General features: G+C 42.9%; 1 protein-coding gene across 1 annotated transcript in view; it reads left to right on the top strand.

Moving 5' to 3' along the window:
* PPME1 (protein phosphatase methylesterase 1) overlaps positions 1 to 870 on the top strand; it is a 62,603-nt gene that overhangs the window by 32,042 nt on the left and 29,691 nt on the right. The window contains exon 4 of the mRNA XM_019522014.1: positions 201 to 293. Within this exon, the coding sequence (XP_019377559.1) occupies positions 201 to 293 (93 nt within the window). The remainder of the gene's footprint in view (positions 1 to 200; positions 294 to 870) is intronic.

Here is an 870-nt window from a genome sequence, read left to right as displayed (position 1 = left end):
TGGGTGATGATGGAGAAGCAATTCTACAATGATGAATGCTACAGGGTAAAGTGGGTTAAACTTTGTCTTCAATAGGTTTTCGCAACTAAAGCTGAGCAAAAGGCGGAGTTGGGGGTCTTTGTCCACAGGTGGTAATGAAGTGCTGCCATTCATTGTTTCAAGTAATTTTGTTATAGACCATGGTCCTTAACTGTTCATACACTTTTCGAATTTACAAAAGTGGATCGGAGGGCCCGGTTTTGCTCCTGTTGCATGGAGGAGGCCATTCTGCACTCTCCTGGGCTGTGTTTACAGTAAGTCTCTGAACATAGAAATGTAATGTACCAACGCTGTCTCTCCATCCAGGAAGGACCAAAAAAGATGAAGCCCTGTTCAGCAGAGCAAAGCTAATTCAGAAAGATCTCTCTTTATCCTGTTATCTGTTGCTGTGCTTGACTTAAAGGGCTGGGAATCCTTATCACAGTTAGCAAGTGTTAGGTGAGAACTGGGCCAGCAATCTCCAGCAGGTATGACTGGAACTTACTCAAAGCAACACCCATCACACTTCTGACCTGGGGTCTCAGGATCTTGCTAGTCATCATCTAGCCAGTTTATTGTGGCCTTTCCACAAGCAATGAGAAGACATGACAAAATGTTATCCCTCTCTGAAGTTTTAAGTTTTCTTTTTTTTTCCATCTTGAAACTTGCTTTGATGACCAGTTATGACCAGCCTGAAATGTGATCCAGAAGGACATTGAGAAACCCTGCAAGAAAGGACTTGGGGTTGTCAGTCAGAGCAGGTTTCATGGCCTAACTTCATGCTTCTTTTTTTTTTATATGGTTTCACACCAGGGTTCCAGGCTGATCTCAAATCATAGAAAATGAGGCTTA

The sequence above is a fragment of the Gavialis gangeticus genome, unplaced genomic scaffold (genome assembly GCF_001723915.1).
Source record: "Gavialis gangeticus isolate Ggan-Ray unplaced genomic scaffold, GavGan_comp1, whole genome shotgun sequence".
NCBI lineage: Eukaryota > Metazoa > Chordata > Crocodylia > Gavialidae > Gavialis > Gavialis gangeticus.
Note: the sequence above shows the minus strand (reverse complement) of the source record. Positions and strands in the feature narration are given on the sequence as shown.